This window comes from Rattus norvegicus, chromosome 13, assembly GCF_036323735.1.
Source record: "Rattus norvegicus strain BN/NHsdMcwi chromosome 13, GRCr8, whole genome shotgun sequence".
Taxonomy (NCBI): Eukaryota; Metazoa; Chordata; class Mammalia; order Rodentia; family Muridae; genus Rattus; species Rattus norvegicus.
Genome location: NC_086031.1, coordinates 93,033,485 through 93,046,133, shown reverse-complemented (window position 1 = coordinate 93,046,133; position 12,649 = coordinate 93,033,485). Strand labels below are relative to the sequence as shown.

The following is a 12,649-nucleotide window of genomic DNA, read 5'->3' as shown; positions in this document are numbered from 1 at the left end:
CTCTTCCTCTTCCTCCTCCTCTTCCTCTTCCTCCTCCTCTTCCTCCTCCTCCTCCTCTTCCCCCCTCCTCCTCTTCCTCCTCCTCCTCCTCTTCCCCCCTCCTCCTCTTCCTCTTCCTCCTCATCCTCTTCCTCCTCCTCCTCTTCCTCTTCCTCTTCTTCCTCCTCCTCTTCCTCTTCCTCCTCCTCCTCCTCCTCCCTTCCCTGCTCCCCTTTTATGTCACCCCACATCTGTGCACGTGTCTAACATGGAGCCGGTCTTATTTTAATCATGGGATGCTCAGAGACGCTAATGGTCTTGCTGGACTCTTAGATCATAGCGTTCAGAGCTCGAGGCTCCCTGGCTTCCTTCCTACAGCTCCTGAGTAGAAACAGCCACTGTCATCATCTCTGGCAGGATGGTACATGCTTGTACCCAAACCTCTGCGTGATTCTGTCCCATTTATACTAAAGCCGCAGGTTGGGAGTTCCTTCCTCTTAGAGTAAGTGTCAGCCATCTTAAAGGGGGATGGCTTTCAGAGCATGTTAGGGGAGAGGCAATGTAAAATCTGCAGCGGGATCCTCACAATGTCTGCCCACCAGCTCACCTCTCCTTCAGCTAAGCAAATAGAAGAGGATGCCTGGACTTGAAAATCGTTCCTTTTCCTTCCCATAGGAGATTTTGTTTTCCTTGTAAATTCTAGGCATAAATCTCCCTTTAGATAACCATAATTTAAACTACTCCCTTAAAATGTTGCAGGGCTGTAGTCTCCTTGCCTGGACCCGATCCCCTCCTAGCTTATTTATTCCTTTGTTAGAACAGGGAAAGAAATACTGCATTGACTGGTTACGCAGCTGACCCGGACAGGCTGCACGCAGGCAGCCATTTGTTCTGTGGTTCTGGGCTTAAAGGAGCCCACGGGCTCCAGGGTTGGCCTTTGTGTTTTGTTTTTGTTAATCCAGAAAAAATAAATATCCCACCTGTATAAATCAGCTCTTAAAACAAGATGTAGGGATGTAGGGATGGACAAGTGGCCCCCAAACATAGGTCTCCTTCTGCATGTTTGGATGTTTTTCTAATGGGCCCGTCTACGCTGTTCCCGTGAGGAGGCCTGGAGGATGTCATCACTTCCTCTAAATCCACTCCTCATTCTCTGTACATCAATCCTGATGTAGGAGGCAGACTAGTGAAGCTGCCTCAGCAGATGCTATGAATTTGGCTCTTAGATGTCCCTCCCACCCACCTCCACCCGCCCTCCCCGCCGAAGGTCCATTGCTTGGTCTCCAGTGTGGTGCTGTTAGAAAATGGTGGACCATTGAGGAGATGGGTCCTGGTGGGGGATCTAAGTCACTGTGTCTTTGGAGGGGATCGCCAGATTCAGTCCCTTCTTCCTTGTGTGAGTTTGGTCCTCCACACATTCCTTGCCTATTGTTGTCTCATCATAAGCCCTAAAACAGGGAGGCCAAACTGATCATGCACCCAGGGCATCTCTAACCAGGAACAAAAGATGAGCACTTTCTCTTTGCAAACTGCTCGCCTCAGGTCTTTGGTATAGTAACAGAGAGCTAGCTAACATTTCAGATATCCTGCTCTGACCGGCTACAGAAGAGCTCTGAAAGACACAGAGCTTTCACTCTGTAGAAAGACTAACTAACCGAAGTTACCCACCCCAGCCAGCCCTTCAGGGGTGTCCCTCCTGGGGGCTAGGGTCACAGCTACCCTGCCCTGAGAGTAGCAAGAGACTATGCTTCCAGGATCAAGGACCATCCTATGGCTTTGTTACCCCTGCCCTAGCTCTGTAAGAATTCTTTTCAAAGTCATTCATTCTATAGAGTGTGCCATCCATTTCTGCCAAGACCCTCCCCTACACACACACACACACACACACACACACACACACACACACACACACACACACACACCAAGTTTTCCAGGGGTAAGGAGCTCCAAAGAGTTGCAAATATTTTGACGTTTGAATAACCTGTATAAATAGGAAGGGGATTAAACCTCAAAAACACACAATATGAAATTCTCAGGGTAAGTGGGCAGAGAACGAACTTGGAGTTTTCTCTGAGGTTTTCCTCATCCTTTTATTGACACACTCTGTATGGCTTTAAGGGAACCCTGAGCACCAGGCTCTTCTTGCCTGGGAGTCAGTGCTCTCTGGCCACTAGCATTAGCTACAGGGGAAGAGCTGTTCGTCTGCAGTTCATTCATCTCTCATCCACCTCAGAGGCACCAGTCATGGTCATGATGATGCCCCTGCATGGCCACCAGTGGGGACACTCAGAAGAAGAAATGCACTAATGCAGGCAGTAATGCAGCAGCTCTGGGGTCTGGGGAGCGTATAGCAGTGAATGCATGGCACAGATCAGTCTAATCCCTGCCCTTGTGCTCTGTGCCTCAGTTTCCAGCTCTTTTTTGATTGGTTTGGACTGGGTTTGAAGTTGGTTTCTGTGGTGATTTGCATAAAAATGGCCCCCTTTGGAAAGTCAGTTACGTCAAATGATGTTTTGCTGGGCCACACAGGTGAAAGAATATTTTGCTGAAGCAGACACAGGAGAAAGGATGTTTTGCTATAGCAGACACATGAGAAGACTCATGACGTTTAAAAGGAATATCAATATGACCCCACAGACAGTGGTTTGGAGCATTGGTTTGATTTGCTCCGCCTTGCTATTCTTTGCTGATGGCAGATGTGTATTGGTTCACCTTACACTGCCTTGCTGGGCTTCTCTTGTGGTGATGTCATAAAGAGAAACTCACCAAAGAAAGTCTGGTGAGGTTCCTGTAGCTTCTTGTCACTTCCACTGTGGACTCAGGCCAGTTGGTGGGTCTTGCAGTTTCTTCTGGATTAACTGCCCTTGCTGGTTCCTGTGTGGTGTCTGCTGAGTGAACTGGTCTGCAGCTACTGTTCGTGTTGGTGTTTTGCTAGAGGATTCAACTGCTGATATCCTGACAATGAAGACTGTACTCAGCTCCAAAGAACTATTTATAAGCTGGTCCACGCCTCCCCATATCCTGATAACCTTTCTTTTCCACTACCCCTGGTGGGTGGTATACTGGAGAGGAGGTTGAACCTTATTAAAGTAGGTTGAGAAAAATTTATGCTTACACCCATAGACCATAGTCTATGCGCAGGGAGTGGCACTATGAGGAGGCGTGGCCTTGTTGAAGTAGACGTGGTCCAGTTGGAGGGAGTATGTCATTGGGGGTGGATTTTGAGGTTTCAGAAGATCAAGCCCCATGGTGTTGATCTGCCCCAGCTCCATCAGGTGCAGTTCTTCCAGCTCCGTCTCCATCAATGCCTTTTCCTGCTGTAACTGGAAGTGTGCCTTCTGGTCCTTGGCTGCAGTCTCACCTCGGACTTTCTCTTGTTCCTTCTCCAAGGTCTGTATTTTCGTGTCCTGGCCTTCCTTTACCTTGTAAACTGGCTTCAGTGCCTGCAGCTGCTGCTTCAAATCCTTCTGGGTCTTTCTGCCCTCAGGAGCTGGGCTTGAAGAGCTGCATTTCTCTTGTTGTATCTGGATGTCAGTTCTTGTCTCTCTCATTCTATCTCACCACATTCTTGGGCATACCACTTGCACAGCTCTTCCTGCTTCTTTTCACAGTGTTCCTTATTTTTATGCAGGTATTCTGTGAAAAGCTGGTTTTCAGCCTTCACTTGGTATTTTTCCTCTAGTAGCTGCCTGCTGTCCATCAGCAGCCTTTCCCGCCGGCATTTAGTCTTGGATTTGCTGGCTCAGCTCCTTCAGCGCCACCACTGTCTTCCTCTTTACCCGTTTCTCCAACCTCGTTAGCAGCTTTGGCTTGAGATCTGTATTTAGAACAGTAAGGTGTGCTGTGGGTAGAGAGGCACTTCTGAGGCTCTGGGCAAGCATGTTCCAGATCTGAGAGTCCCTGAGGACAGCTCCACAGGGAGGAAGGGTGAGTGCAGAGGAGAAAGCCCTGCTGGTAAGCACCCTCCACCAGAAACAATCAGGTGATGCTCAGAGTGCAACAGGAAGTTTACACTCTGCATTTTTCCCGCCAGAGCAGCTGGCTGTCCAAGGATGCCCTGCAACCTCTGCATTCTCTGCATCTGACAAGGAGCCCAGCATTCTTTGTTCCAAGCTGCATGTGTCCTTTCCAGAGGAGCCCATCCATCCTGGGGACCAGTTCTGCCTCTCTCATACTCTAGCTTAGAAAGGTGTCGGCACCTTACCACTCTACCCACCTCCTCTGCCTGCTCAGTGATCCAAGATCTCAGCACTGTCCTCAGTTGCCTCCAGTTTGCCATCTACCCTCAACCTCAGTGCTGGGTTTGAGGTCAAATAGATTCTCTGGGCAGCTAGGTCAGCATAGGAGTGTCTCAGGCTACTGGTGGGAAGGGAAAAGAGGCCAGGAGGGAGAAGGGAGGCTGGTCTGGAAGAAAGATGGCAGCACCCATGGCTCAGGGATTTACAGGTAGCCTTCAAAACTTCTCCTGTGCCTACTAATGTTGGGAATGACAGCATCCAGGAAGCATCCCGTGCAGGTGACATGCAGGGCACCAGATCTCTGGGGAGTTGGAAGATCTAGGCTGTGGCTTGGGAACTTGCCATCAGCTCCAGTTCCTTATTCTGGGAATCCTCCAGCACTAGCCGGTGGTGTCAATTAAGTTTGTTTTCTGTAAATCCTCTGTGCAAAATGCATTTCACACTCTTAACCTTGTCTTAGTGGTGACACAGTCTTAGTGGTGACACAGCAGCTTTTAAAGAGCTAAGGTTTGGGGTTAACTTGAGAGGAGACTACAGCATAAATGCACAGGTTTGAGGAAGAGGTACCAAGGGATTCTATCTTGTGTACATGTCAAAGTCGAAGTATAGGTGTAGAGCAAGAACCAGAGTTAACAAGATCCCTCTTTCATGGAGTTCATGTTTGCGTAGATTGTGATGGTTTGAAAAGCAATGAACCTCATATGCCCATATATTTAAATGCTTAGTTATCAGAAAGTGGCACTGTTTGAGGGTTAAGAATTGCAGCTGGGGGTTGGGGATTTAGCTCAGTGGTAGAGCGCTTGCCTAGGAAGCGCAAGGCCCTGGGTTCGGTCCCCAGCTCCGAAAAAAAGAACCAAAAAAAAAAAAAAAAAAAAAAGAATTGCAGCTGTATTGGCGTAGGTGCAGCCTTGCCGAAGGAAGTGTGTCACTGGAGGTGGACTTCGAGGTTTAGCAAGCCCACTCCAGTCTCAGTCTCCCGCTCCTCCTCTCTCTGCCTGTGTATCAGGATCAGGACCTTCAGCGACTTCTCCAGCACCGTGTCTGCCTGTGTGCTGCCATGTTCCCCATCATGGCGACAATGGACTAACCTCTAACACTGTAAGCAAGCCTCCAATTAGATGCTTTTATAAGAGTGGCTTTGGTCATGGTGTCTGTCTCTTCACAGTAATAAGATACTAAGACAGATAAAAGTAAAACTCAGACACCCAAATAAAAGTTATGTAAAAAAATTATTGAGACCAAGGGTCAATGTGTTAGTTTTCTCAGACACAAACAAATCTGGGGGAAGAGTGGTCCATTTTACTCACAGTTTAAAATGCCATCTGTCAAGCTGTGAAGACATAGTAGAATACAGTGGTTCTCATTGTGGGAGCAAGAAGGTTGCCTTTCCTCCTTTTTATATCAGGGATTTTTGTTACAGCAACAGAAAGCTGACTGATACATAAAAGAACAGGGAGGGTTAGGGAAAGACTAGGAAGGGTAGGGATGGCATGATTAAATATAAGTAACGCCTACATTTTCCTAAGAGAGAGGAGAGCAGACTTCATTGTTTTCAATCTCTGTAGCACAGCAATAATAAAATGTATTTCTACAATAGATTGTGAAAGAACCATTCATGGAATATCTTAGACAATGAAGCTTGCAACACAATATTCCCAACTAGAGAACAGGAGACATGGGTTTGTCTCTGGGGTGTTAATACACAATAAAATCTCATGTTCCTCCACTACTAGTTCCCTGAAATTGAGTCAGACTCACTGACAGGTCACAGATCAATCTCGCAACCTGCCACTTCCTTTCACACCTTAACTCAGAATTGGCATAAGCTGAGGTGGCCCTAGAGTTAAGCTAGCAATAGCTGCACCAAGAGCATGGACATATGCTGCACACACCAAGAGCATGGACATATGTTGCACACACCAAGAGCATGGTCATATACTGCACCAGAGACTGGAACAAATTTACCTCAAGAAGCCCCTAACTACTGCCTTCATGTCCCCTGAAGTCCACAAGCCCTTTCATGTCCCTAGCTTCACATCTATCATGCCCCAAGGCATTCCTACTTAGCCTTTCCAATCAAGAAACATTGAAGAAACCCACCATAACATTGATACCCTGGAGACACCAGATACTGTGGGGACCTTGGGCTTGATAACTGCTTTGCCACTACATCAATTCTGACCTCACTTCTGCTTCTGAGTCCTGAGACATAGCAAGTTGCCTAGCTTTCCTCAGTTTTCTCCCCTACAAAATAGGAATGATATCTACTAGGGCCGACGTGAGGACAGTGAGACAGCATGTGTAATGGGTTGAGCCCAAGTCAGTGACAACTGGCATCATTCTTATTTTCTCAGGCTGGAGTACAAACACATTGGCTACTTTGCCTTCTAGAGCATTGGGGGGGGGGGTAGGCTTTCTTCCTACAGTGTCCTACTAGGGAAGCTTAGGTAGAAGCTTCCATCCACCCATTCAGTTCACTTCTTGTGAACCGACATGTCTTATGCTACACCTCGTCTCCAATCTAAGCATAAATCACCAGGCAGGCAACATCTCTCTGAATCTTCCTGGGACTTCTTGTAAGCATCATTCATTCATTCATTCATTCATTCCCATTGATCTTTTCATAGAAGACTGTATAGCACAAAGTCTTCTTACATCAAAACACTTCAAGTTCAAAGCCCCAAGTCTAGTGGTTTTTCCAGAGAGCACTAGGTCTCTGGAAAACTGTAAGGTCTAGGCTATGCCTTGGCAACTCTCTGTGTCTCTGTGTGTCTGCTTTCTCGAGTGGCTGTTTATGGTAAGTGCAAAACAAGATGGTGTCTTCAGCGGTTATGATCAAGGGCACTGATACTACAAAGCTACCCAATCAGGGCTGGTATTTACCACTAATGCTGTGTTTACCCTGTGAAGATAGAAGTAAGTGACCAAGACTGTCACTTCCTGCCACTTCAGAGTCAGTGGCCTAGTTCTAGTTTGAAATTTTCAGTTGTACGAAATTTGCCGGTCTCAGTATTTTAGGAAGTAACCACAAACTTGATATTAAAATGCTGTAGACAGGACTAGAGAGTCAGCTCAGCAGTTAAGAGCACTTACCGTTCCTTCAGAGGACCCAGCTGGGTTCACTTCTCAGCATTCATGTGGCAACTCAGAACCATCTGGAACTCCAGTTCCAGGGAATCTGATGCCCTCATCTTGCTTCTGTAGGCACTGCATATATGCTGTATGTATGAATATAGCATGTATGAATACATATATGCTGTATGTATGACTATAACATGTATGAATACATACAGGTTGTATGTATTCATGTAAGCAAAACACTCATACACATACAAGAAAAGGAAATGTTTAAATCCTTTAGAAAAGAAAACATGACAGGCAGTTTTGCAAAGCATTCTTTCTATATGTTTCAGAGCTGTCCTCTATCTGTATGTTTTACAGTCATCTGACATCTATGCGTTTCACAGCCATCCTATAGCATCATAATACCTCTCCCATTCTCCATGATGAGCTCAGGAATAGGCGTTTGGAGTGCTAGAAAATCCTTTACTATCTTGTCAAGAGAATTTCTCCCCTAGAGAAATATAAACAATGCCCTGCCCTTCCTCATATGACAACTACAGCCCAGTGCAACTACTGTTCACCCTGAGAAATCCAATGAGGCTTACTTAATAGCATGTGAGGGGAGCCCCAAAGCAGCCACACCAGGAAGTCTTCACCAGCTGGGATGATGGTGTCTCCATTGTCATGTAGATGGTGTTCCCCTCAGTTAAGTTCCCTGAGTCTATATATTAGCCCCTCCCTGGACCCCATGTGCTCAGAAGAAATAAATAGGGATGGCCAGGGCAGGGAGACTCTCAGATGAGTGTCCAATAATGCCCCTGCCCCCTCTTCTGTGAAGGAGCAGCAATAGTTACTAAGCCTGATCCTGGTGCTCTTCTGCCAACAGGTATGGCTGACCTCATGAAGATCAAGGCTGCTTGGCTAGGGTGGTCGCTCTGTACAGCACGATTCTACTCAGGATATCTCTCAGAGAGACCTAAACTCAACCTCCCGAAGCAGTAGAGAGACTAATGGAGCATCAGCATTTGCTCTTTCACTTGCACTCACCTTGGCTGGACGGGCTGCTCCTTCACCACCTCCATAGCCTAGCATGGGAGAGCACACATAGCAACCAAGAGGGGCAACGCGGAGCTCCTGGGTTCCACCAGGCAGCGGGGAGGCCGTGAATCAGTCCTAGTCAGAGCTGAAGCAATGTAATGGGATCAAATGTTATGTATGAATTTCCTTGCTCCTTGGTGGCTTGTCCCAGAGGATTATGACTGACCACTACTACCACTGGACCCCTGTACGCTTAGTGACCAACTAGAAGCTGCCCTGACTGGTTATGAGATTCAGAAAACCTGTGAGAAGGGAGAATCAAAAGTCAGTTTAGAATGTTAGCTGCATCACCCATAAGTAGTTCAACTCTGTTTAGAATTGTAGTTCAGGGACACACACACACACATCATATACACACACATATATAAACACACATTCATGGACATATACACAAACACATAGTTCATACACATACACACACACATATATATCTATGTATGCATATATACATATACATATATATATACACACACATTCATGGGCGCATGCACAAACACATAGTTCATACACATACATACACTCACACCACACACACACACACACACACACACACACACACACACACACACACATATATATATATAAACACACATTCATGGACATATACACAAATACATAGTTCGTACACATATACACACATCATATATACACACACACATATATATGTATATATATATAAAATATACATTCATAGGCACATACACAAACACATAGTTCATACACACACACACACACACACACACACACACACACACACAAATACCTAAAGTAACAATAGATCACATGATCTCCAGCACTGTGTCCCGGATTGGGCACAGTCAACTGAAGGAGGAAATGGCCTAGAATGAGATTCCATTTCCAAAAGTGGGGCTAGGTTGTTCTTGAGACAACCTAGGGCCTTTCTGGATTTCCTTATTCTTCCATGACTACAAGTGGGTGAAAAAAATTAGGGAAAGAGGAAGAGACCTCAGTCACAGACTTTGTACTCCACACGCCCGAGCTTTGTGTGGTCCTTTTTGTGTCACGATAAAAACAGGAACAGCCTTGCACCGGATCACCAGACTGCACCATCATTCTCCCGTCTCTCATCCTGTCACGGATTTATGAATTTATGTCCCTTTTGATTAAAATGTGTGAAGTGCACACATAATGGGAGTCTAGTGTGGTACTTAATTTCATAAACACCACATGCACTGAAGAAATCAGAGCTCCTTTTGATCACCCCACTGCTCGTCATTCAGGTCAACACCAGTTGCTCTGGGAGGATAGGGGTGCTTGTCATTTTGTTTGTCCCGCTTTACTTAACACGGTGTCCTCCAGCTCCACCTGTTTGCCAAGAGTGACAGGACTGTATTATTCTTTATGGTTGGATGGCACTGCATTGTACATAGACAGCCACACGTTCTTTCTCCATTCACCCGCTGACAGGTACCTAGCGTCTACAGCCAACCGATTCTTAACAGAGGTGCCAAAACACACAACAGCGGAGAAGGGACAGCCTGTTCCAAAACTGGCAGTGGGAAAGCTGGACCTCCATATGTGAAGCACTGCAAGGAGATGGAGCTCGCTGTGCAAAAACAACCCACCCCAAAACCTAAGTGTCGGAGCTGGCGAGCTGTGACAGAGCTCAGGGTTGAGCCCGTGTGAGTCTCTAGGTCCGATCCCCAGAACCAGGGGGTAAAAAGAAAAATCAAAAACGAACAAACAAAACCCCCAAACTCAGAAACTCACAGAAGAAACACATGGGCAGCTCTCGAAGACTCCGGTGTAGGCAACGATTTTAAATATCTTGTTTTATTTGTTTGTTGTTAGCTTTCGTCTTTTCTGTTTGGGTTTTTTGTTGGGGGAGGTGTTATTGTCCTATTTTGTTTAGGACAGAATCTTGCTCTGTAGCCTGACTGGCCTCGAACTCACTCTGTAAACCAGGTTGACCTTGAACTCACAGAAATCGTTCCTCAGCATTCCAAGTACTGGGGCTCCAGGTCCATCTGGGCTATCAAAGCAACTAATATACATGACCCTACAATCACAGGAAACAAAAGCAAAAACAGGCAAATGGGGTTTCACCAAAAGGACAGGCTGATTTTTATTCCACTCTTCAAACTTTTTTTTTTTTTTATTTCTGCTGCCCCAGAACATAGCTTGGTTTTGACTTAAGAACTCAGTTCTTCTTCCAGCTCAGGTAACCACAATGTTCCCATTCCTTCCTTCATTGACTCATCAATCCCAAGATTGACCATGTCCCACACTGCTGCAGAGTCTAAGTGGTCCCAGAGGAAGCAGCAGTGCCTTGTACAGAAACATGCCACAAGTGCATGGGGCATCAGTTCAGCACGGTCTAGACAGGCACAAGGTGCTATTTCTGTATCCCACAATAGATTAAGACTGAACTTGATATAGCTATGGAATCCCAGACGCTGGTCCACAGACAAGGAGGATTTAAAAGACAACTAGGGGCTGGAGAGATGGCTCTGCAGTTCAAAGCACTAGACGCTCTTGCAGAGGGACCAAGATTGGGTCTCAGCACCCACATGGCCGGTCACAACTGTAATGCAAGTTCCTGGAGATTTAGTGCCCTCAGCGGGCCTCTGTGGGCACTGCATGCACACGGGATGCATATATGCATGCAGATAAAACACACCCTCCCCCCACACACACATAAAATAATAACAAATGAATCTAAAAGAACGCTAAATGGGGAAGCAAGCAGAGTTCAAAATCCAACCTGCTGGAAAGAAAAACCACAACAGAGGAGACAGGTAGGCGGCAGGACTTAAAGAAACTACTGAGCAACTCCCTTGGATTTACAATTTTTTTTCTCTCTCCAGACCACAAGATGGAAATAATTGGGTGTTTGCAAACAAAATGCACAAAAGAGGAAATGCTCTGACTAAAGCTGTAATTAGCACGTCAGGGCCGTCTGTGATGTGTGCACACAGAGACGCGTTCCTGCTGAAGTGGCTTCCCCTTCCACCCCTGCCTACTTCCAAATGGGCTTGAGTGACAAGAGACGATAGGAACAAGGCTACAGACCATCAGAGGTAAAAGGCACCTACAAACCTGTGCGGCTACCCACGGTTCACCATTGTTCCAAATGATTACAAAAGTGACCAGCCTAGGGAAATTACCACACTGGAGATGAATGCTTGGCTTTTATTTGTGGGCTAAGGACGTTAACATTTTTCCTAACTGGGCTCACGTCATATTTGATGAATGCTCAAACATGATTGTACCAGTAGCGTTTTCTCTGAAAATTGCAACAATTACTCATTAGGAAATGAGGGCCCTCGGGCAATGAATCTGCTGGAAAGACGGAGTACCCGTGTTACCAACACATGCAACAAATTAATCCTGAAAGTTTGGCACTTAGAACGGGGATTAAAGTGCTGCAATTAAAATTCGCGTGTACAAGTTGCATCCATTACAGCTTCTGAAAAATTTATTTGGCCATTCGGCGGCAAGTCGCCTGTCCTAGGCTGAAAAAAACTTTAAAAGTCTGTGAAGATATGAACAAGGGACCTCTACAGAAAAACACTTAGAAAAGGCCAGAACTGAACGTGGAGCCTATGGAACCTGGAACAGACTTTGGTCAGACTCATTAGCGAATGCTGGGTAAATCCAGCCATCATCTGCTCGTTCTTTCATACAGCAGCACCCACCTAAGGCTCGTCCCCCCACTTCAGAGTCTTTGGCTGCTGTCTTCATATCATTTTAAACAGAGTAGAGCCTGTCTCTTGCTACCGCCTGGAGCTTGGACTGCTGCTGAGAGATGGGTTTGAGGACAGGTGACTAGGTCTGTGCTATTAAGCCTGGGCAAGATCCTTGGTGTTTTCATGTTTCCCAAAGCAGAAGAGATGCAAGCAGGAACAAGTGTTTACCCTTGGAGCGATTCTGGCCCTCCGGCACTCAAAAATAATAATGCATAATTTTTTCAAAACTTCCTCAGGGAAAGTGCAAGTATTTCTATAGTACCTTAAACCACGAAAAGCAATTTGGCAGCTTCTAGAAAAGGAGAAGGCACGCATCCCTGTGTTGGAACAATCTCATCACTACTTTAAAAGCTTTGTGTGCACATGCGCACAAGGGGAGGTGCACACGCGCACAGGGGAGGCAATGACGGCGCTCACAGCAGTGTGCGCAAACACAAACTATTAGGATGGTGATGAACAGAGTGGATAAATAAGTTGTGCTATTTCCATAGAAGAGATCGACCCCCACATTATTAAGATGCTTCAATCCCAGAAGCTTAATGCTGATTAAGTAATGTTGCA

The 12,649-nt window shown here is 46.2% G+C and overlaps 1 protein-coding gene and 1 pseudogene across 4 annotated transcripts in view; both read right to left on the bottom strand.

Moving 5' to 3' along the window:
• The window catches only part of Kif26b (kinesin family member 26B), a 405,645-nt gene that overhangs the window by 174,938 nt on the left and 218,058 nt on the right, over positions 1-12,649 (bottom strand). The window contains exons 1-3 of one of the 4 annotated variants that reach the window (XM_063272387.1): positions 8,328-8,877; positions 7,311-7,435; positions 5,525-5,651 (exon numbers count right to left, since the gene is read on the bottom strand). The exons of 2 other annotated variants lie outside the window; for them this stretch is intronic. In XM_063272387.1, the coding sequence (XP_063128457.1) occupies positions 5,525-5,559 (35 nt within the window). In that variant the 5' untranslated portion in view covers positions 5,560-5,651; positions 7,311-7,435; positions 8,328-8,877. Of the gene's footprint in view, positions 1-5,524; positions 5,909-7,310; positions 7,436-8,327; positions 8,878-12,649 lie in introns of those variants that run through there. One more of the 4 variants, XM_063272388.1, reaches the window with a different exon arrangement.
• LOC134481602 (coiled-coil domain-containing protein 121-like) lies at positions 2,056-5,516 on the bottom strand (annotated as a pseudogene).